The 22,236-nt window shown below is 42.0% G+C and overlaps 2 protein-coding genes across 21 annotated transcripts; one reads left to right on the top strand and one right to left on the bottom strand.

The window, feature by feature from the left end:
• Positions 1–1,465: 1,465 nt before the first annotated feature.
• il15ra (interleukin 15 receptor subunit alpha) lies at positions 1,466–12,960 on the bottom strand. Of its 20 annotated transcripts, none has more exons than XM_068717014.1 (10): positions 12,705–12,958; positions 9,408–9,509; positions 7,682–7,729; positions 7,517–7,564; positions 4,807–4,854; positions 4,642–4,689; positions 3,041–3,163; positions 2,048–2,170; positions 1,875–1,944; positions 1,466–1,660 (listed from the first exon to the last, which is right to left on the bottom strand). In XM_068717014.1, exons 1-10 carry the CDS (start codon positions 12,784–12,786, stop codon positions 1,591–1,593), a joined length of 762 nt encoding a protein of 253 aa, XP_068573115.1. In that variant the 5' UTR covers positions 12,787–12,958; the 3' UTR covers positions 1,466–1,590. The 20 variants fall into 20 exon arrangements, with proteins under 20 accessions (XP_068573115.1, XP_068573099.1, XP_068573100.1 ...); XM_068716998.1 differs by having other exon boundaries at positions 9,303–9,509; positions 12,705–12,956; XM_068716999.1 differs by having other exon boundaries at positions 3,041–3,160; positions 9,303–9,509; positions 12,705–12,956.
• Positions 12,961–13,222: 262 nt separating this feature from the next.
• rbm17 (RNA binding motif protein 17) lies at positions 13,223–19,984 on the top strand. The gene is made up of 13 exons (XM_068716997.1): positions 13,223–13,354; positions 13,709–13,856; positions 14,129–14,245; positions 14,556–14,722; positions 14,935–15,047; positions 15,286–15,336; positions 15,630–15,765; positions 15,898–16,049; positions 16,452–16,502; positions 18,044–18,120; positions 18,292–18,390; positions 18,470–18,542; positions 19,700–19,984. Exons 2-13 carry the CDS (start codon positions 13,734–13,736, stop codon positions 19,801–19,803), a joined length of 1,263 nt encoding a protein of 420 aa, XP_068573098.1. The 5' UTR covers positions 13,223–13,354; positions 13,709–13,733; the 3' UTR covers positions 19,804–19,984.
• Positions 19,985–22,236: the final 2,252 nt, after the last annotated feature.

Genomic DNA, 22,236 nt, shown 5'->3' with positions numbered 1-22,236 from the left:
TAGCTATCAGTTAAAATAATATTTAATTTAAAATTTCAGTTATCGTAAATATCTGTATATTTTTGACACCCCTGGACCCTTTAATAGGTGACAACGTGTTTTTTTATGATGTGGGTGAACTGACCCTTCTAGACACACAGGTCAGTGTCCCTGGCTCAGTACCAACAGCTAGCATGTATGCAGCTAAACAAACAGCTAGACATATAATTATCTCTCTGGTTCAGCAATGTCACAATGAGCTCAGTAAAGATGATAAGAGATGATATGATGAAGGCTAATGCTCTGCTACTAGCTGAAGAACTGCAGACTAGCCACAGTGAGCTATGTTTGCTAATTAGCCTAGCTTAGTTCAGAACTGACAAAAAAAAAAATGACCGTAATGTAACAGGCCATACTAGCCTTCAGCTCTTTCGGTAGCTACCTAGCGAGCCTGCTGACTTGTCCAAATGAGTTGAAGAATGTATAAAAAGTGCTTGCATACTTTTATTTTTTTACATTATTTTAGTTCTGCCTCTGACAAATGGTGAAACAGCTCGGCCAACTTCAATCTATTGCCTGCTCTTACAAAATATCAGTCCTTTTATTTCCAGTTTGCTAGCGGAAACACACTTTACTACTCCAGCTTATTAATTTCCAAAGATACAACTCGAGTAGACTACATTACATTAGATTACGGTTATTTAGCAGACGCTTTTATCCAAAGCAACTTACAATTCAGTATCTAGCTACACACCGTAGACGCACCTACGGGAGCAATTTTGGGGTTAAGTGTCTTGTTCAAGGACACATTGACATGACTAGTAGAACAGGAGCCGGGGATCAAACCGCCGACCCTCTGATTGAAAGGTGGCCCTGCTCTCCACTTAGCCACTGTCACCCCTTGACTATCGCCATATAAGGCCTTATAACTTCCACAGTGTGCTGTATAGTTTTAAAGGGTGCAGTTGGAGTTACTCTATGTTCTTAATTGTCAATCATTCCTATGAAAAGAGCAAAACCAGCAATTAGTCTCTCAATACCAACGTTCCCCACCTGGTTAGGGCACTTCTTATCACCAAGCACATTGTTATAAACTTTAGATATAAATCTTGAAAAATAGGAATTATTCCTAAGAAGGCTAAATAATTCCCTATAACAGCTGGGCCCAACTTTTACTATTAAGTAATAGTATATTTTAAATGCAGCTTAGGTCAGCTAATGACTATTTACAGCTGAAGGAATGTCCACTGTGAAGTAGGAACATGTCACCCAGGGTATAGGTATGGCCTAGTGATGCGCTTTTAGATAACAATGGAGCTCTATTGCACTGCAAGCAATGTGAGCTTTATGAGGCTTTGGCTAAACAGACCATACTTGGTCGAGGGATTAATTCATTGTTGGGTTTAGTATTTTCATTGGATTTGATGACAATAAGAACATACAGAATATCACCAGAAGTATAAAAAAAGAGTCAGAGTCTTCAAAATTCAAGATCCATTTGCGCAGGTCAAATATTTAATTGAGATCTGCATGGGGACGATCCCACGAGCTCCAGTAAGGCTCTGCCGCTGCTCTCTGTGACAGCGACGGGTCAAACTCTACGACGCCTGCTCAGTGCTCAGACGGATTCATGGGTATCTGTTCTTCTGTCCTCTGCTGTGGGATGTCGCTGTTTGACCTCCTACAGCACAAAGACAGCAGTGATGAGATCACAATCAGAGAAACAATAAGAGGGCACATTGGACTACTGTGTGGTCTCTGATGAATAAACTGCAACAAAAAAAAAGTTTGCCACAACAAACAAAGAAAGTGTGGTGTGAACATAATTCCACACACACAAATAAATTGTCCAATCAAACCCTCTGTTATGTTAACATGCTTTGCCCGTAGCTCACCGTCTATAACAATAAAAGCTGATTCCGATCAAAGCACAGACGATCACCACTGAAGCACAGCCGATCGCCGCTGCAGATAAGGGAGAAATACTCAACATTAAATGTTCAAATGTACGCACATCACCAGTCTGACTTTTAGCACAAACGGGTACAAAAACAGTGTGGAAGCTTACTGCGGGCAGCAGGGGGAAGCGCATGAGCATCACTTGCCCCGTTGTCCGAAGGCTCAGCGGTGGTTGAGGGTGCTGTTGTCCGGTGCGTCGCTTCGGTCTTCCTCACACCTTGTTCTTTTCGTCCTGTGAAAGAAAAAAATTTGTATGATTTTTCCCAGTAGGTCAATTATTCATGAAGAGTTTTGCAGCGGCAGATGAAGGCATCGTGAGTTGTACATAAAGGATGATCGATCATATGACATGTCCACTGTCATCAAGGTTTTCTTCTTCTTTTAAAAACCCATATTCTGAAACAACCGGGTCCATTTATGTGCCGTTTTGATCATTTTACAGATTTGTGTAAGCTTGAAAATGTTTAATCCAAACAATTGTTCACATATGAGTGCCATTCTTACTTATGTACACATTGGCCAAATCTACGTCAATTGTACAATTATTACATTAGCTACAGTGAAATACAAGAAGTCTGGTGAGTTTGAAAGACAATATATAACAAAAAGATAGAAATTGCAAAGTCAACTATTACCAGATTTGCCAACTTGCCAGCACATTTTTTATAAAAATGTCCCTATTTGGAAACAATTACGTACATCACCATGTAATTTGATTGATTTAAATACAACCACATTATAGGGCCTCCATTGAAGGTCACTTAAAAAAATATTACTATATGCATCGTAAACTTACACAGAGTTTTATTGACAATATCCCACAAAGCATATGTAGACATTGTAAATATAGGAAGATAATCTTTTACAAGTGTCCGTCTTACATGCAATACATATTATCCATATATATATATATATATATATATATATATATATATATATATATATATATATATATATATATATATATATATATATATATCTGACAAGGTGTGCTTGAATCTTCTCTTTCTTATAAGTTTTACTGACACAGGCCCTGGCCAATAAAATCTTCTGACCTGATGCATTTTCATGTACAAGCAACACGTGACTGTAAGCCATTTACCCTGTGTACGACCTGACGGGGCCTGCAGACCAGATGAGGTTGACTCGGGCCTGTCTGGCTCTGCAGAAACTGAGAATGAGGGGCTTAAACTCTGGGTCATCTGTGGGCTGGAGGAAGCTGCTGCTGATAAGAAAAGACATTAACGTCTACACATGACTGCTAATACTACTTCTTTACTACACTTTTCCTCCATCCATGATCACTACTATTTGTAAAACTACTGCTGAAGAAGACAAACTCATACTGGGATTTTTGGGACTCCAGGTGTGTGGGTGTCTTGCATGCATGGACAGTTAACAAGTGACTGTGTGGTACAGACGTATTCTGATATATAATTATACCACAAAAAATGGAAAATGCATGCAAAGCTTTGCGTTAGTGTGTTACACAGTTTCATATCAATACAACTGTTGCAGCGGCTGTTACTACATTTTCTAAAAGTACATGTGCCGCTACGACAACTGCAACTCTGCTACCACTGTATATCGACGATCATTACGACTACTATAATGCTACTATTAGTATAAGTACTACTACCAGCTATAGTGCTCCTACTACTACTGCTACTGGGAGAGGAAGTGACAAAAATACCTTTCTATTTGTTCCATTTACGTGTTACCAGTTAGTCATGCCGGTGACTACAAATTCAGCATTTATAAAAAACTTTTTTAACACCTGTGGTTTTCCTACTGTGACTCTTGTGAACATGTTTGCCATGAGGTTGATCACGTTAACTCTCATTATTTTAATAAAGTACTGTTTTTGTATATTTTGACTTTTTAATGTGTGACTTTTTTTTCTCTGTGGGCGTTACTATTGTAGTCATTAGACCAATTGTTAATAAAGATATTTATGAGGGAAGCTTTTAAGTATGTATGTATTGCAGAGTCTGATTATATTGAAAAGGCCAGGGGGAAAAGCTAATTTAACAATAGGCTTAATGAGTTCAAGCAGTAACTGTATGTAACAACAGACCATTTTCAGGATGGACATCTTGACTTGTGAAACATGGAAGTAATTAATGACAATAACATAATGGCTAAGTGACATTTAGGTTTTCTGGGTTGTATCTTTGTGCCGAGGTTCTTCATAATATTATGCAACGAATACAGTTTGTCAGAATGAAAGTCTATAACTTTAGTGGACAAGAGCAGGATGAGAGCTATAGATTGAGCGCTTTCACACAGAACTAAATGATACTAAGACAAAGCTACGACAAATTGCCACTTTATTAACTTGCAAAATTACATTGTAAATTGACAAACATCATATGTGTAATTCATGCCATGATTCAAACAAGATAAAAAAAATATTTCCGTCCGTCGGACTGTTGGTTAGTTTTTCCGGTGCGGTCCAGAAGGTGTTGTCCATGTACCTTTTGACTGGTTCCATGTGAATAAAGCATTACTCCTACTAGTAGAAGTACTACAACCATTAAGGCTGCTGCTTCTAAACATTACTACTAACACGACTACTACAACTACTAACACAAGCCACTGAGACAGAAATATTGTCCGTTTAGTTTCATCATTAGTAGCCTACTTATTAATTATTAGTTTATTAGTGTTATTGTAGTTTTTTCATGCACATAGAGAACTCACTGACTGTGGTGGCAATGGTGGAGTCATGGGCAATGTCAGTGTGACCCTCTGCAAGTTCAGACTATTATTAATCATAAATATGAAACAAATACTTCTCTCTTGCTCATTTTACAACTTTGCAGTGCACATGCATTCTAGAGTTGTTGTGTTAGCGCTTACACTTACTTGTTGCTGTGCTCTCTGGTGGTTGTGTTGTGGTTCTGCTTGGGTCAGCTGAAAAACAATGAATAAGAAGCTAAGCAGTTTGTTCATCGTCTGAAATCATATCATCTTGAGTATGAATAAGCTACAAAAAAAACACCCTTAGTTTGAAACACAGGCTTTTGGTATCTTCAATAATTTTAGTCAGATCTAACGAAATAAAATGTACTCACTTGGTTGAACATTCAACAATCTTCCCCACCATCAAGTTATTTATGATGCATAGAACATAATTAAATCCTGACACGTTGCATAAAACAACATCTACACTGCGACCAAAGTGCATCTTGTGCACTCAGACTCAGAATGCTTCGGGCATATTTTTTCACATGGTCTAGGGGAGCCCAGGAGTTGACGATCTCTAGAAGTGAGATTCAGAGATGCTTCATAAAGAGCTCCTAAAGGGCTAAAGAGAAAGGGTGCTAGGGTTGCATCCCATTGAGAACGCCTAGGGCTTAGCCGTAAAAGAATTTCAAGAAGACAATTAATCTGAAATCCTAACGATTTAGCTACGGGGTGAGATAAAAGGCCGAAGGTTTTGTTCCAACACCTCAAAAAGGAACGTATATCCTTGCAGGTGGGACAGCCGACGGAGTGACCACCATGTTAGGTGCGAACGACTTCCCCGCCTAGAAACGGGGCAGGCGCCGCTCATGCTTCACTACCTTAGAGGCCTCCGCCAGGGATATGGGTGCGCCCCCCTCCCCAAGTCTTCAGGCACTGCCTCCTCTCCAGGGGGCATGTTGGTTGGGTTTAGGAGATCCTCAAAGTGCTCTTTCCACCGCCTGACGATGTCTCCCATCCGGGTCAAAAGTCCCCCCCACCCCGCTGAGAACAGCCTGGGGTAGGCCCTGCTTTCCCTTCCTGAGCCATCGGATGGTTTGCCAGAACCTCCTTGAGGGCAAACAAAAGTCCTTCTCCATGGCCTTCCCTAACTCCTCCCATGCCCAAGTTTTAGCATCCGCGACCACCGCAGCTGCAGCCCTTCTGATCTGCCGGTACCTCTCAGGTGCTTCAGGAGACCCCTGAGCCAACCAGGCCCGAAAGGCCTCCTTCTTCAGCTTGACGGCTTCCCTCACCTCCGTTGTTCACCACCGGGTTCTTGGGTTGCCACCACGACAGGCACCGATGACCTTCCGACCACAACTCCTAGCGGCTGCGTCCACAATAGAGGCTTTGAACATGGTCCACTCGGATTCCATGTCCCCAACCTCACTCGGGATGTGTGAGAAGTTCTTCCGGAGGTGGGAGTTAAAGACCTCCCGGACAGGATCCTCCGCCAGACGTTCCCAGTTCACCCTCACTACACGTTTGGGCTTGCCAGGTCTTTCTCGCCGGCTCCCCCGTCATCTGATCCAACTCACCACCAGGTGGTGATCAGTTGACAGCTCTGATCCCCTCTTCACCCGTGTCCAAGACATATGGCCGCAGATCAGATGATACAATTACAAAGTTGATCATTGATCTCCGGCCTAAGGTGTTCTGGTACCAGGACACTTATGAGCCACCTTATATTCGAACATGGTGGTCGTTATGGCCAAACCGTGGCTAGCACAGAAGTTCAATAGCGAGACACCACTTGCCCGATCTGAATCTCAGTTCGGGCAAGTGGTGTCTCGCTATTGAACTGCCGTTCCTCCCAATCACCCCCTGCCAGGTTTCTCCATCATTGCCCAAGTGAGCGTTGAAGTCCCCCAGGAGAACTATGGAGTTGGCAGATGGCCCCTTCCGACTCCAAGAAGGCCGGATACTCCGAACTACTGCCTGGAGCATAAGCACAAACAACAGTCAGAGCCTTGCTCCCCGCAACCCGTAGGCGCATGGAGGCGACCCTCTCATTCTCCGGGGAGAACTCCAACACAGCGGCGCTCAGCCGAGGGCTTGTGAATATCCCCACTCCCGCCATCATTGCAGAGTCTGATTATATTGAAAAGGCCAGGGGGAAAAGCTAATTTAACAATAGGTTTAATAAGTTCAAGCAGTAACTGTATGTAACAATAGACCATTTTCAGGATGGACATCTGGACTTGTGAAACATGGAAGTAATAAATGACAATAATATAATGGCTAAGTTACATTTACGTTTTCTGGGTTTCTTTGTGAAAAATGTATCTTTGTGCCGAGGTTGTTCATAATATAATGGAACGAATACAGTTTGTCAGAATGAAATAACCAGTTAGGTCTATAACTTCAGTGGACGAGAGCAGGACGAGAGCTAGAAATGTGATAGAATCTGAATTGTAAGTCGCTTTGGATAAAAGCGTCTGCTAAATGACTGTAATGTAAATTGACAAACATCATTCATGCCACGATTCAAACAAGATCAAAAAAATATTTGTCTCTCGACGTTGACTACCCTACATGTTTTTTTTCTGAAATAAGGTCCCATGGGGTACACCGGAAGAGAAGGGGCTTCTCCTCTCTACAGCAACGTATCAACCTGCCATTCCATGTACCTTTTGACTGGTTCCATGTGAATAAAGCATTACTCCTACGAGTAGAAGTACTACAACCATTAAGACTGCTGCTTCTAAACATTACTACTAACACGACTACTACAACTACTAACACAAGTCACTGAGACAGAAATATTGTCCTTTTAGTTTCATCATTAGTAGCCTACTTGTTAATTATTAGTTTAATTGTAGTTTTTTCATGCACATAGAGAACTCACTGACTGTGGTGGCAATGGTGGAGTCATGGGGAATGTCAGTGTGACCCTCTGCAAGATCAGACTATTATTAATCATAAATATGAAACAAATACTTCTCTTCGGCTCATTTTACAACTTTGCAGTGCACATGCATTCTAGAGTTGTTGTGTTAGCGCTTACACTTACTTGTTGCTGTGCTCTCTGGTGGTTGTGTTGTGGTTCTGCTTGGGTCAGCTGAAAAACAATGAATAAGGAGCTGAGCAGTTTGTTCATCGTCTAAAATCATATCATCTTGAGTATGAATAAGCTACAAAAAAAACACCCTTAGTTTGAAACACAGGCTTTTGGTATCTTCAATAATTTTAGTCAGATCTTCGAAATAAAATGTACTCACTTGGTTGAACATTCAACAATCTTCCCCACCATCAAGTTATTTATTTAAGATGCATAGAACATAATTAAATCCTGACACGTTGCATAAAACAACATCTACACTGCGACCAAAGTGCATCTTGTGCACTCAGAATGCTTCGGGCATATTTTTTCACATGGTCTAGGGGAGCCCAGGAGTTGACGATCTCTAGAAGTGAGTTTCAGATATACTTCCTAACCGATCACTGTGTGTAGGGGGTTATTTTAAGGTCTACGGAAAAGATGGAGGGAAGGTTATAACAGAGGGGGTGAGGTGTAAAATACATGCTCTTATTTATTGTTCTCTGTCTGCTTATCATATTGTGGTTAATGTGTTAAGATAAGGGCTGTACTGTATGACTTGGAGATTTGAATACAAAATCCACATTCGAATGCTGTGCAGGTTTTTTGCACTCTTTGCATTTCTTGTTTGTGTGCATCCATTTATTCATTATTTTGGCGTGCTGGATGCTTCGCATAATCAAATTTCAGCTTAACCGGATCGGATATGTTTGACGTTTTGCACGCCACATGGAGCGAACCGAAGATTTTATCTTCGGTTCGCTCCATGTGAACGTGTAAAATGTAAAATGTACACTCCATGTAAAATGCAGTTTTGCGAAGGCACAACCCACCCAACTGTTTACAGAAATACAAACTGTGTACAGCACAGTTGAACAATACAATAATGTTCTCTGACAATTAAGTACAAATCTATTGAGTTGCAACAAAGACATTGTGTTGTACAGACAAGTACATATTATAGTGCATCTCCATATGATCAAGTCAGTGTCATTTTAAAATTGCTGTCATAGAGCAATGTTTCAATCCTCACACAGCACTCCCTCCCTCCCTTCCACCAAATGACATACTTTGTATGACTGGGGACATTTCCACTAGAGTCAGGTGATGTGTATCATTACAAACACACAAACAAACCACATGTGGGTGGCTGCGAACAGTAAGCAGATACCAATGGGCCTTTTTTACATGAATCATTTTAATTCCTCAAGTGCAAACAGACGTGTGTCTACATGAAAGATGTTTGTGTGATGTTGTTACAAGCAACCCAGGTGTTTGGAGCTGGTTGTTAGGGCTAAAGAGAAAGCCCCAGAGGGGGTGACGACTTGCTGATGCTGCCAAGAGTGCGCGTGATCCGTCGTTTCTCCCATTGCTTCTTTCTGATTTCAATTTTGGTTATTGAACTTGAGGGTTGGAAAGCTGCTTCCGTTTGAGGTTTGCTTCTGAATTCAGATCCATTAAAGGGACATCAAACCCAAAACGTATTTACATGTTTTCAAGTCAGATCCCCTGGACCTATAACTAGAAAAAGGCCAAGCTTTCCCACTGGATCGTGGATGTCGTGAATCAAGACAAACAACAAATAAAATCTTACGTATACACTCGAGGGTGACGTTGGACGGGTCCCAATATGGAGGAGCATCATTGTCAGTTTGCTTGCATTTCATGTAATTGGAAGTTCCCGCCTTCCTTAAGTTACCTCCTGCGCACTTGTAGCGAAAAGTCTGGTTAATTTTGAAGCAGTTCTCTGTTGGAGGTAGAGTTAGATGCCTTCTGGGAACTTCTGGACATGGACAACTGTCTGGAAGAGAAAAACATCATGTGGCAAAATTACAATATATATACTGTATGCCCACACAGAAGTAGTAACAAGAGAAAGAATAAAATGGTTCACTCATTTTATTATTATTATCATTATTAGTTAGTTTCAGATAACAAAGGAAAAAACCTCTGCTGAACTACAAAAAAGTGGCTGTGTAATATGTCAGTTGTGAATAAGTCCTGTTGGATTATGCAGGTTTTTTTGTAAGGCGATTCTGCGTCATTAGGTTAACCTTTTGCTTTACTGGACTCCATAAACTGTTTTATGTACATATATCTCTAGATTACTCAGTAACACATTAGCACAGGTCAAAAGAGTAGCTCTCTCTTCAAACTCTGTTTTACCAAGATTCAAAAGGATCCTCCAGTTTCCTTCAGGTGTTTGTTCAAAAAAGGAAAATAACTATTTTTCTTTTTTTATATTTTTGCGTCTATAGGTTTAGATTTCATACTAAAAAAAATCATGGCGCAGAACTGAAACTGAAAATGAAGTATCTGTTTATTCACCATAGATGATAATCTCCTTGACCCCCTGACAGTCTCCCAGGCAGTAGGAGCTGGCTCAAATCGTGGCAGCGACAGCTAGTAGAGGCACTTCCTGTGGCAAGCACAGCTGCCGTGGCAAGTTGTGGCAGCTGCCACTGTTTGGGAGAGGTTTAGCCTTTATTTTTCGTTATTTGACAATATGTGACAATACATTAAGGTCCTTGAAGGTATGACTGTTGGTAGTTGTAATTGGTTTAATAAAAAAATGCCGATTTGTAATAGTATCGCTACTCGTTTTTATTAAACTACAGGTAGTGTCAGATTTTAAATATTTAGGAATTTTTATTGATTCTAATCTCTCTTTTAAAAAGCAGGTAAAACATGTGACTTTCTTTCTCCTACAAACACGACTAGTTGAGTTTTTACCAAAAGGTTCTATTTTGGTTTCATCTGACCATATGACATTCTCCCAATCCTCTTCTGGATCATCCAAATGCTCTCTAGCAAACTTCAGACGGGCCTGAAGTTTGCTAGCTTAACTAGTCGTGTTTGTAGGAGAAAGAATGCTGAGTTGCATCCAAAGAACACCATACCTACTGTGAAGCATGGGGGTGGAAACATCATGCTTTGGGGCTGTTTTTCTGCAAAGGGACCAGGACGACTGATCCGTGTAAAGGAAAGAATGAATGGGGCCATGTATCATGAGATTTTGAGTGAAAACCTCCTTCCATCAGCAAGGGCATTGAAGATGAAACGTGGCTGGGTCTTTCAGCATGACAATGATCCCAAACACACCGCCCGGGCAACGAAGGAGTGGCTTCGAAAGAAGCATTTCAAGGTCCTGGAGTGGCCTAGCCAGTCTCCAGATCTCAACCCCATAGAAAATCTTTGGAGGGAGTTGAAAGTCCGTGTTGCCCAGCGACGGCCCCAAAACATCACTGCTCTAGAGGAGATCTGCATGGAGGAATGGGCCAAAATACCAGCAACAGTGTGTGAAAACCTTGTGAAGACTTACAGAAAACGTTTGACCTCTGTCATTGCCAACAAAGGGTATATAACAAAGTATTGAGATTAACTTTTATTATTGACCAAATACTTATTTTCCACCATAATTTGCAAATAAATTCTTTAAAAATCAGACAATGTGATTTTCTGGATTTTTTTTTTCTCATTTTGTCTCTCATAGTTGAGGTATACCTATGATGAAAATTACAGGCCTCTCTCATCTTTTTAAGTGGGAGAACTTGCACAATTGGAGGCTGACTAAATACTTTTTTTCCCCATTGTATACGCACACAAAACATGTACACAACATTCAAACACAGCCTTAAGGAAGGGCTTGTTGCCAATCAGGTGTGCAAGCATTGATATACTGTCTGTCCTGCCTGCTTGTTTTGCCTATATGTGCATTTGTCTTGTTCACTGTTGCTATTTGCTGTTTTTGATGTGTATGTTATGTGCCTCAGTGTTATATATGTGCTTGTACTGTAGGTGGGTTTGTTCTGCCTGACGCATGCTGCAGCCTGTTATGTCTGCTCTGCTCTAGTGTTGTACACTTTGCTTTTGCTTATATGTGTATTGTTTTTGTCTATACGTTACTGTCTATCAGTGAATTTTAATTCCATTTTTATTTGAAATTTTGTAATTTTTAGGCAGCCTTCAAACATCTGGCCAGGGACAGCAGATGAAAACTACCCTCTCTGGCTAACTCTGGCTCACTTACAGTTTTACTGTTGATTGGTGTGCATTGTCCCTGCAAAATAAATAAACAAATAAATGTATGTTAGGACAAGGACTTCAAAGTTAATGGCAAGAAGCCACCCCAACATATTTTTTGATTTCATTTTATTTCATCTCATTAAAGCTCCATAGCATGACCTAAACTGTATACTGTTCATGTGGTGTCGTAGTTTACAAAATAGTGACTGCTCCAGTTTTCTGCACCCAGGAATAGTACATATTGAAGACAAGCGTTATTGACCCATTTGGCCACAAGAGGGAGTACACCTTTAAGTGAGCACTTCTGTCAGGCATAAACAAATGCAGGGCGCCAACATATTTTTTAATTATCACCACAGGTATAGAGATGCTTTCCTCTGTTTGATAAATCCATTGTGCAATGAAATTCGTTAGCATAGACAGGACAAACAGAGTACCAACAAGTACCAATTGACGTTAGCCTATATTAGCTTAGTTTATTAAAAACGAGTAGCGATACTATTACAAATCGGCATTTTTGTACTAAACCAATTACAACTACCAACAGTCATACCTTCAAGGACCTTAATGTATTGTCACATATTGTCAAATAACGAAAAATAAAGGCTAAACTTCCGCGGCACCTCTCCCAAACAGTGGCAGCTGCCGCGGCAAGTTGTGGCAGCTCCAACAAACAGTGGAAACTGTCGCAACAAGTTGTGTCAGCTGCCACGAACAGTGGCAAACAGTGGCAGCTGCCGCGGAAAGTCGAGTCGTGGCAGCTGCCACGAACAGGGGCAAACAGTGGCAGCTGTTTAAATAATAATAACGATGATAACAATAAAAAAGTAAACAACAATTAATGGTTTGGGTTAGTTAATGGCTATTACATTGCAGTACCGTTTCGATCAAATTAATGTAAAAGTGAATTTTGTTTAAAGGGAGTTCTGAACATAATCAAATATATAAAGTGTGTGTATTTTGCACTCACCGTTGGAGCAGCGCGCAGTCCCGAGCAGACAGATCGTCATAACGCAGCCAGAGAATAAAGCAAAAGGGGAACCCAGATCCATCTGATAGCTCTGCGGAGACTTCACAAAACATGTTCACCAAGTAAACCATGACCTGTACAGATCATCCTCACTGACACAGCCCACTGCCCTGCTACTCCTTAAGTTGTGCCATTCACTTTCGCTTTAACCGCCACTCCTCTTCACCATAGACCGATATGCAAAGCGGTGAATCACATGGTCTGGAGTAACTCAACAGTCCGACGCCCACACTGGCCCACGTTTAGGCTGCAGGCTGACATTTTCTTCCTCTACTCTAACAAACACATACGACGATAATACATGCTATGTTATGCGAGGGCACAGAACTGCCATTAAAAAAAGCATTGCTCCGTGTTGTTCTGGTGCGAGAGATACGAGTGCATTGTAGTGTAATACAGTGGTGACGATGAAGTCATCCAGCCGCTAGGTGGGGCAAGAGCAGAAAGTGCCGTCGAACAACTGGATTGTCGCGCTTAGTTTTGTTGTTGTGCTGTTGGCTTCCGGCTCGTACAGCGAGGAGATAGCTCCACATCAAATGTTCCTCTAACCTTGTTACATGTATTTAATGCCCAGGTGTTTCTAAAAACCGGTAGGTTAACAATACAGTTCTTTTAAACATAATTTGTTTAGACGTAGACAGTAAAGTAGCTATATTAGCATTAGCTAACGTTAGCTAAATTGATGTTTAGCCAGTTTCTCCTGGTCTGCTTGAGTTTAAGATGGGTCTATATTAACTATATATAGCAAGTGATAAGTGACACATATTTCGACATGTCGTTGCATTGAACCTTTAATGAATAAAACACTCGGATACAACAAAAGTGAACCAGTTTTTCAATTCGGCTGCTGCTAAGGTAGAGCCTCAATTTCTGTCCAAGTATTACAGAACGAAATGATGCCCCTAAAGCCACCTAACGTTAAATCAAATGAAACGTGTCTGCAGGAAACAGAGGCACTGACGGGCAGCGATGTCGCTGTATGATGACCTCGGCGTGGGCGCCAGTGACACCAAGACCGAGGGCTGGTCCAAGAACTTCAAGCTGCTGCAGTCCCAGCTGAAGGTGAAGAAGGCGGCCCTGACTCAGGCTAAGGTGGGTAACGTCACGTGCAACAATGGAGAGTGAAGGAGAAACATGTCTGTCATAGAGAGGATACCTTGTTGATATAAGTCCAAAAAGAGAGTGCATATACAGTAGAGATTATAAACAATGTAGAATAACATGTAACCAAGCAAATGTAAAATTCAGAAAACGTGAAAGTGTTCAGAATGCCAAACAATTACAACATGGAAACACTATGAATCCAATGTGGACTTATTCAATGAGTTTGTTTTTGTGTGTGTGTGTGTGTTGTGTGCGTGTAGACCCAGCGGATGAAGCAGACCACGGTCTTGGCTCCGGTTATTGATCTAAAGAGAGGAGGCTCCAGTGATGAGAGACAGATCACAGACACTCCTCCACATGCTGCCGCTGGACTTAAGGTCTGTCTTATCCAGGGACCCCGGGTTATCAGTGTTTATGAAATCTTCTGAGTTTATAAAGTGTTTGGAATGTTCAAATTGCTTTGATTCGTCTGGATGTAAGCCAAAGACGCAGAGTGAAAATGCTCAGTGCATAATGTTAATATGTAACCAAGCAGTGTGTGGTGTTGTGATCCAGTTGCATGAACACTCCTTCCATATCTGCTGAAAATGAATGTAAATATCCTCATCAAAATAGTTTTGCAGCTGCGTCCGTAGCTCTCTAGCTCACTCTCATATTGTGGGCCTTGTGTGTGTGTCTGTGCTTCAGGAAGCCGTGCCGAGTGGTTTCTCTTCTGGCGACGTGCTGATCCCGTTGGCGGACGAGTACGATCCGATGTTCCCCAACGACTACGAGAAAGTGGTGAAGCGACACCGAGAAGAACGACAGCGCCAGAGGGAGCAGGAGCGGCAGAAGGAGATCGAGGAGAGAGAAAAGTACTGTCATGACTCAAATCCCTCGTTGTCTTTTCCCTAATGGTTGCTGTTCAGCATCCGGGTGGATCTTGATGCACCTGTAATTGTGTGCTTGTAGCAACAACATGGGACCAAACCCAGAAAAGTTCTGTAGGGCTTTAAATATATATATATCCTGAATATTTATCGGAACACAGGAGCTCTGTCTGAATCTTGAACCTGGTGTGTTGCAGGAAGAGGAAAGACAGGCCAGAAGGCGCAGCTCCAAGTGGTTTCTCTCGTTTCCCTGCTGCAGAGGGCGAGTCGGATGAGGAGGAGGACTACGACACAGAGCGGAGGAAACGGAGTAAGTATTTTACCTCACATGTAAAGCACCTGTAGGAATAAACGCCATCTGTGGATGGTTTAATGTTTTCAGAGCTGCAGCCTGAAGGCCAACTTTGCCAAGATGATTTAGTCATCATTTGTCAGCATCTGACATAAAACCAAATTCTCTCCAGATGAGTTTTTGTCCACTTATAGGGAAAGAAATCCGTTTTGAAATTTCCTCTCTCTCGCTCTCTTTCTTTCTCTTTATCTCTCAGTGATGGGTGGAGCAGCTATCGCCCCTCCTTCTTCACTCGTGGACAAGGATGGTAAGTCTTTAGATTCATCACTAGTCTAAGGAGAACCAAAATAGAGCAGGAACAGCGGTTTGCTCAATGGTAATCCTGTGTGAAATGCTCCTACGTAGCAGTTTGTCTACAGCAGAGGGCAGCATTGTCTACATCGTCAGAGTTTGAGGTGTCTTTAACATTGTGAATGTCAGTGTAAAATCACAAGGAAGGAAAAACAAAGAATACAAAATACATGCAAAGAATAACAACAGTAAGTATGTGGTTGTACTCCTCAGCGCTGCACCACATGTCAGTAACGGTTGTGCTTTTAGGCTCATCGTACACCTACGAGGATGAAGGCCGTCCCGCCAGAGGCTCAAAGGCCGCCATCCCTCCACCTATGTACGAGGACTCAGAGCGGCCACGCTCACCGCCCGTACCAACCAGCTCCTTCCTGGCCAACATGGGGTGGGTGGGACACACACACACACACACACACACACACACACACACACACACTGGCAGGCAATATATGTTTTTGAGTCATAACTTAAATCAATTTTTAATATCGCAACAAATCACGCTTTTGAACCCCCACAGAGGTACGGTGGCCCATAAGATCATGCAGAAGTACGGCTTCAAAGAAGGCCAGGGCCTGGGGAAGCACGAGCAGGGCCTCAGCACGGCGCTGTCTGTGGAGAAGACCAGCAAGAGAGGTGGAAAGATCATCATAGGCGACGCCGCAGAGAAACGTAAGTACCACCTCTGTTTGTGTGTGTTTTGTTTTTTGCTGCACATTCTCCTCATGATCAATGCTATAAATGCCACACTCAGTTTGTCCTTGTCCACTTCCTTCAAGTCCTTTCTACCTGTCATCTGCATGAACCGTCCTTTGCTTGTGTCGTCTCCAGACCGTGCGTTCGGTCTCAGTCTGTCAAACATTGACTTTAAGTTGCAATAGAAGTGTTTTGATATGTTCACGTGTATTATTGCTCTACACTCATCAGTGACCATCATGGTGTCATTCCAGGATCAGTTTTGATGTTTTACTGTGACTTTGTTTGCACGTCTTTTTCATTTTGTGCACTGTGTGTGTGTGTGTGTGTGTGTGTGTGTGTGTGTGTGTGTGTGTGTGTGTGTGTGTGTCTGAGCAGCAGGGTCCAGCCAGACAGGTGCTGCTGAGACTTCAGTCGGAGGCTTTTCAGGTTGGCAGTCATTCCCATTTTCTCTATTTATTTTTTTTCATTATGCACAGTGTAGCGTCCTGCCTGTCTTTTATTCTAGCAGCATGTGTGTGTTTGCATGTGTTTTATCCATGTGTTTATTTATTGTCACGCACAGTTACCAAATTTAAACAGCAGTGTTTCCCTAAACCTTGCAATCCAAGGAGTTCTGTGTTAAAATAATATGGCAATGAGTACAATAGTTTTGCACGTGCCACCAGCATCGCCCACGCTTAATGTGGGATAACACTTCAGTCTTCACTCGTTTTGTAATGTTGCTTTGAATCGAGTCTTTGTTTACCCCATAAAAAGTATTTGTTGTCAGCCCAAACTGATGTAATAACTGTACCTTATTTTCCTTCTCATTGCCTATAATTTGCATTGTTTCCTGATTGTTTTCCAAACCTCTAGATGATAATATTAAAAAACTAAATCCACAACACTTATTTACTTCTATACATAATCCAGCTTTTACCTTTTTCGGAGTTTGCACAAAGTAAACAAATAAGATATACTGTTAATTAGTGAGTTTTAGAGGCGTTGGTTGGTGGATTTTGTTACCCGCTTCTAGTCTTTATGCTAAGCTAGGTTAACCAGATGCTGGTTGTTGCTTCATAATTACCGTATATATACATGAGATGGTACCCGATCTTCTCATTTAACTCTCCCAGAAAGCGAATAAGCGAATTTCCCAAAATGTCAAACTCTTGCCTTAAAGATTAGAATTGTCCCTTTCAGAACTCCACTAGTTTGTGTTGGCGACAATAAGGAAACACGCGGCGCAGACTGTGACCTCAGAGGTAAAATGTGAAAGCAAACGTTAACTAGAGAGAAAGTGAGTTAACAAGGAGTGTGGCATCCTGTTTTTGAGTGCTTTAAAATGAAAACAGTGGACTTCATCCTTTGCTTCTTTCTAGATGCAGTGTTTGCTTTCGGACACTCAATATCACGGCTGGATCATCTGTCATCACTGCTTTGTTTTCAGCAAAACCGCCGCAGTTGTATGAGTTCATATTTTAGAGGGATTTGCAGCCAGTGTGCAGGAATCTGTAATGAGTACTGTATAGTGTACAGAACACAAGTTTAGATGAGAATACTGTCACTCTTCAGACATTCTCTCCCTTACCCCTTACAAGTTTGGGGAACATTGGTCTTTGTCAGAGTTTAGGGACTGTTGAGACGTAATATGCTCTGTGTATACATTTTCAGTGTTCCTTTGAGCAAGACATGTATTGTGCTGCTGCTTAGTCAGTTTTCTAGGAATACTAATAGTATTGCAGTGTATCCTCAGCAGCATGTATAACACAATGAAAGCAGTGCTTTAAAATATGCCAGTCGTGACAGAAAAACCACGTCGGCTCAGCAAACAGAACAGTTTTTTAACAGCTTTTGAACAAGAATCGTTTCATATATCACGGGAATCAAGTTCAATACGATAAAACTTATTTTTAGCCAGTTCACCAGCAGCCTGTGGATATTCTTTAAAAAAAACATGACCTTTGTCTCTGTTTCCATCCAACCAGCGGACTCTTCCAAGAAGTCAGACGCCAACCCGCTCACAGAGATCCTCAAAAACCCGACCAAAGTGGTCCTGCTGAGGGTATGTGTGTGTGTGTGTGTGTGTGTGTGTGTGTGTGTGTGCGCGCGCACTCTTAAATGCTGTTTTTGAGATTGGAACAGAAAATTAAGTAAATACAAGACCTTCTGGTGCAGTTTTAGCCCTCATTATGGTACCATGCAAGTAGGCCTGATGTCTCTGTTTGTGACGCAGAACATGGTGGGCCGCGGAGAGGTGGACGAGGACTTGGAGGGGGAGACGAAAGAGGAGTGCGAGAAATACGGCAAAGTGGTTAAATGTGTCATATTTGAGGTGAGGGAAGAGAATTTCAAAGTTTGCCGTGGATTTCATTGATCAAACGGGACTATCACAATGAAACTTTGCTTCTCAGATTGCAGTCGTGCCAGATGATGAAGCTGTCAGGATATTCCTGGAGTTTGAGAGGGTGGAGTCAGCCATCAAAGGTCAGTATTTTTCTTGTTGTCTCATGCGCACACTCCTGCCTGAGCCCTCCGCTGATAGGTCCACTTGTTCTTTATCATTATCCTCCATATTTCCGTTGGGATTCTGCTTTCAGTGGGCCATCTCCACACGCCGGCCGGCCGGCTGTTTATTTGGGGAGTTTGGGCGATCGACTTTTATGTAACTGCATCACTTTCTTCCTACCGTTGTATAACTGCTCTAATAATGCGGGTGAAAGTGTGCCCCGTTCTAAATGGGTCAGCCCAGATCAGAAACAAGGTGAGACTCCCTGCGGTGTTACATCACACGTGGCCCAGCAGCCCCGGCGTCTCCCCAGCGGCAACGGCAGAAGCGCGCTTACATCACAGCTCTCAGGAAAGCGGGACAGACACTCGGAGGGCCTCAGTCATACCGCATCGTCTTCAAGTGTCACACTGCCTGATCTATTTCCACGGAGGAGGGGGAAACATCGCATTGCTCTCAGGAGGGAAAGTCTCTTGCTGTTCCTCGATAGGGAGGTCAGAGGTCATGGTCACGGAGATGTTGCTCAGGGAACCCTCTCCCACCTTTTTCCTTCTGCAACTGCGTGAAATCATTCTCAGGGCGAAGTTAGCTGTAGTTTAACGTTTTTAATTGTGCTATGGTCAGTCCAGGGTGGCATCAGGGCTACATCACCATATAGCTATAGCCAAAAAGCTAGTTAGCTTAGCTTAGCACAAAGACTGGGAACAGGGTGGGGAAAAACTACCTCCAAAACTATTGAACTGTTTAAAAACAACCCTGGCATCATTTAGTTTGGTGTATTTCTCCTCTTCCTGGTGTCATTACATCAGCATATTTCCAGCAACTAGGGCTTTGTAAATAACCCTGTGATTCAACCACGGGCCATTGTTCAACAAGTGAGAGCTTGATTGTTAGAGTTGCATGTTCAAGTCCCCTTCAGGAGCTGGTCAAGGGCATTCTGGGACACTTTGGAAAAAACATCTGAAATGAATACAGATGAGGCAGGGTGACACTTCTGCATAATAGTATACTATGTATAACCCTGTCAAAGCAGGTTTTCTTTAATTTGGCAGCACTAATCCTGCTGTCGAAAGGTTTATCTGTGTACTTGGGTACAGTCTGACCGTAACTCTCCCTCTCTCCCTCCCCTCTACAGCCGTGGTGGATCTGAATGGACGGTATTTCGGCGGGCGAGTCGTCAAGGCCTGCTTCTACAATCTAGACAAGTTTCGGGTTTTGGACCTCGGCGAGCAGTTCTGATGTCTCCCTGGGCGCACATAGTCTCCTCACTTGTACATTAAACCTTTTTTTTTAATTTCCTGAACAGCATTGAAGTGTCTGTATGTACTGGTGAGTCCATCTTGTAGATTATTGTTGTTTTTCTTTGTCCTGAGATGAAAAATACCTTTATATCAAGACAAAATAAAGGGTATAAACTGTTTCTCTATTTATGTATATATCATTATTCTGCGTAAATGTGCGTTTTTGTTGTTGAGTTTAACATTTTTAGCGTCAGTATAGACATTTGAAATCAGCCTAGACATGGTGATGAGCTACAGTTGTTTTCCAGTTTGAAAATGTGAAATATTTCATCCTGGTATAAACAGTCCGTAGCAAACCCATAAATGTAACTCAAAACTTGCACACATCTGTCATGGAGCCTAGTTTCCTTCTCTGAATTTTGTCTGACATAACACCGGTTCCATGGTAGTGTTGGGACATCCCAGGGGCCCGATAGTCTTAATTTAGCCCTGATGGATTATGGGAAGGGGACTGGGACGGTGAACGCAGCCCCAGCCTCATTCAGAATTATGTAAGCGCATCAAAAAGGGCCTCATGAGCTGATACGTCAGGAAGCATCCCACCGGAGCAGGTTTAATTCAGATCAGGGAAACGGGCTGGATAGAAAACAGAGAGGACCAGAGAGGTCCGTTTGAAAGATCTCCTTCCCTCATTCATACTGCAGGGCTGCAGAGGTCAAAGGTCGAGGGAGTATGGCTGTGATGAAAGACAAACGTTTGACCAGCTGTTATCAATATTTCTCACGCACTACAGTAAAAAGTTTCCAATAATATTTTCTCAGAATGCATCTTATCTTTCTCCTGCTACTTTAAAACGACAAGCTAGAACGACATTCTATGACTTTGAAAAGCTGGAAATTACAAAATAAGACACTGAATTCCATCTTGTGATTTTGAATAAAGTAGAAAAAAAGAACAAGCTAAATAACTGACACACTTGCTGTGTTTCACGTTCAGCGGCAGTTTTTTTTGGGGCCACAGCCGGGCCTGTTGTGTGTGTGTGTGTGTGTGTGTGTGTGTGTGTGTGTGCGTGCGTACATGTAGGAACCAGGCATGAAAGCGATGCTGAGAGCATGTCCTGAACGTGCGCTGCAAATTGGAGTGATGTGATTGGCTGTCAGCGGCATATTTATCCCTGGCCTACATACCAGCCGGTGTGACTTGAGACGAGTTTGAGGGGTCACGATGCGTTTGGCTCACAGGATATGTTGTGTGAACATATCCAGTGAGTGAATACATTAAGTCAGGGATTTATATTTCATGGATGCAGCCTTCTGATTATCTCTTCCTCCTTATTCCACTGTGCTGATGGTTCTCTCTAAACAAATTGAATGCATTTATAACGAGCTAAACGTCAATATGGAGCTACTGCAGTTTTAACTACTTTGTATGCAGTTACTCTTCAAAATGGTCACATGGTAAATCTGAGGGGTTGTGAGAATGTGGTAGGACAGAAGAAACTTTTTTTCATTTGTTTTTTTGGGGCTTTTACCTAGCCGTTTCTTTTATTGTGAAATTATACTTTAACCTCTTCGGTTCTTGAACAGGTGTTTTAAAGGAGGCCATCTGTGAGGTTCACTCTGGCAGAACAGCTGACAACTACTGGTTACATCTTAAACAATGTATTATACTTGTTTGTTTGTTTTTATGTGAAAAATAACTGTTGACTATAGCTGCTAAATAAACGTAGCAGAGAAAAAAGTAGCTAAAAATAAGAAGTTGAACCTAGTTTCTTTGCACCACTGGGAACTGTATATGATGATACTGATGATTCACTGTTAGGCTATTAGAGAGCCAGGGAATAAACAAACTTCTTTCAATGAACAGAGAGATGTCATTCAAAGTACATTTCAATACAGACTGAAGACTTAGTCAAGTGTTTTCATTGCAATTGTTATTCTAATTACCTTGTAGTCAGTCAGGCCCCATTTGGATTCACAGCTATTTTTAGGGAAAGTTGGACATGACGGACAGGGTTATCCTCCTGAAACAAAATACAATCTAAAACATGTGAAATGTTTTATGTGCCTTAGAATACAATAAGATAGGAGGCTTACTGTAAGTTAAAGGAAGGGGATAATCTTGTTGTATTAAAACAGGGAAACCGCTTGTTCCTATAAACTTCATCCTTCCCGCACTCTTTTTCTTTGTTATGCAAAGTTTCAAAAGAGCCTCACTATCAGGACAAACAACACAAACCAAATAAAGTTTCCCAACCACAGTTTCTCCACCCAAACACTTTCTTTTCAGATTGTGACTCGACTGAATCCTTAAGGTGGAAACATCATAACCCGACCTGGTTCTACATGTGTTTAAGAAAATAACTGCAGTTATAGTTAGTGTTGTAGAGGGACGTTCAGCACAAGATATCACTATTATACTGCTGTTCTCT

The sequence above is a fragment of the Cebidichthys violaceus genome, unplaced genomic scaffold (genome assembly GCF_023349555.1).
Source record: "Cebidichthys violaceus isolate CVI_PGR_0920_01 unplaced genomic scaffold, fCebVio1.0.p SCAF_21, whole genome shotgun sequence".
Classification (NCBI taxonomy): Eukaryota; Metazoa; Chordata; class Actinopteri; order Perciformes; family Stichaeidae; genus Cebidichthys; species Cebidichthys violaceus.
The sequence above is the reverse complement of the archived record's forward strand: the minus strand, read 5'-3'. Positions and strand labels throughout refer to the sequence as shown.

Coding starts and splice junctions, on each gene's coding strand:
- il15ra (XM_068716998.1), bottom strand. CDS start 12,786: ATGGATCTGGGTTCCCCTTTTGCTTTATTCTCTGGCTGCGTTATGACG. Junction 9,510..12,704: donor GACTGCGCGCTGCTCCAACG/GTGAGTGCAAAA, acceptor TTTCTCTTCCAG/ACAGTTGTCCATGTCCAGAA. Junction 3,164..4,641: donor CACCATTGCCACCACAGTCA/GTGAGTTCTCTA, acceptor TTTTCTTATCAG/CAGCAGCTTCCTCCAGCCCA.
- rbm17 (XM_068716997.1), top strand. CDS start 13,734: ATGTCGCTGTATGATGACCTCGGCGTGGGCGCCAGTGACACCAAGACC. Junction 14,246..14,555: donor ATGCTGCCGCTGGACTTAAG/GTCTGTCTTATC, acceptor TCTGTGCTTCAG/GAAGCCGTGCCGAGTGGTTT. Junction 15,048..15,285: donor CACAGAGCGGAGGAAACGGA/GTAAGTATTTTA, acceptor TTTATCTCTCAG/TGATGGGTGGAGCAGCTATC.